The 234-nt window shown below is 28.6% G+C and overlaps 1 protein-coding gene across 1 annotated transcript in view; it reads left to right on the top strand.

Annotated features, from left to right (window-relative positions):
• The window catches only part of LOC119587431, a gene marked incomplete at its 3' end in the record, with an annotated part of 28,805 nt that overhangs the window by 5,671 nt on the left and 22,900 nt on the right, over positions 1-234 (top strand). The window contains 1 exon segment of the mRNA XM_037936162.1: positions 138-169. Coding sequence (XP_037792090.1) covers positions 138-169 — 32 coding nt within the window.

Raw genomic sequence — 234 nt, 5'->3', positions numbered from 1 at the left:
AAAAACAGTGGACTAAATATTATAGAGCAAAAATCTTTCAAAGAAATAACTTTTTGCAAAAGCTGAAATACACACAGAAAATTAATTTAAAGTATTTCCTCTGTACTCCCTCTCATGCCATTTTCAATGTGTCAAAGAAATTAATAGAAAATAAGAGGATAATGAGAAGGTAAAAAATAAAAGCACTTGTAAAGCAGATGTACCAAAAGATAATCTGTACTTTGCAAAACTTCC

Source organism: Penaeus monodon, chromosome 22, assembly GCF_015228065.2.
Source record: "Penaeus monodon isolate SGIC_2016 chromosome 22, NSTDA_Pmon_1, whole genome shotgun sequence".
NCBI lineage: Eukaryota > Metazoa > Arthropoda > Malacostraca > Decapoda > Penaeidae > Penaeus > Penaeus monodon.
Note: the sequence above shows the minus strand (reverse complement) of the source record. Positions and strands in the feature narration are given on the sequence as shown.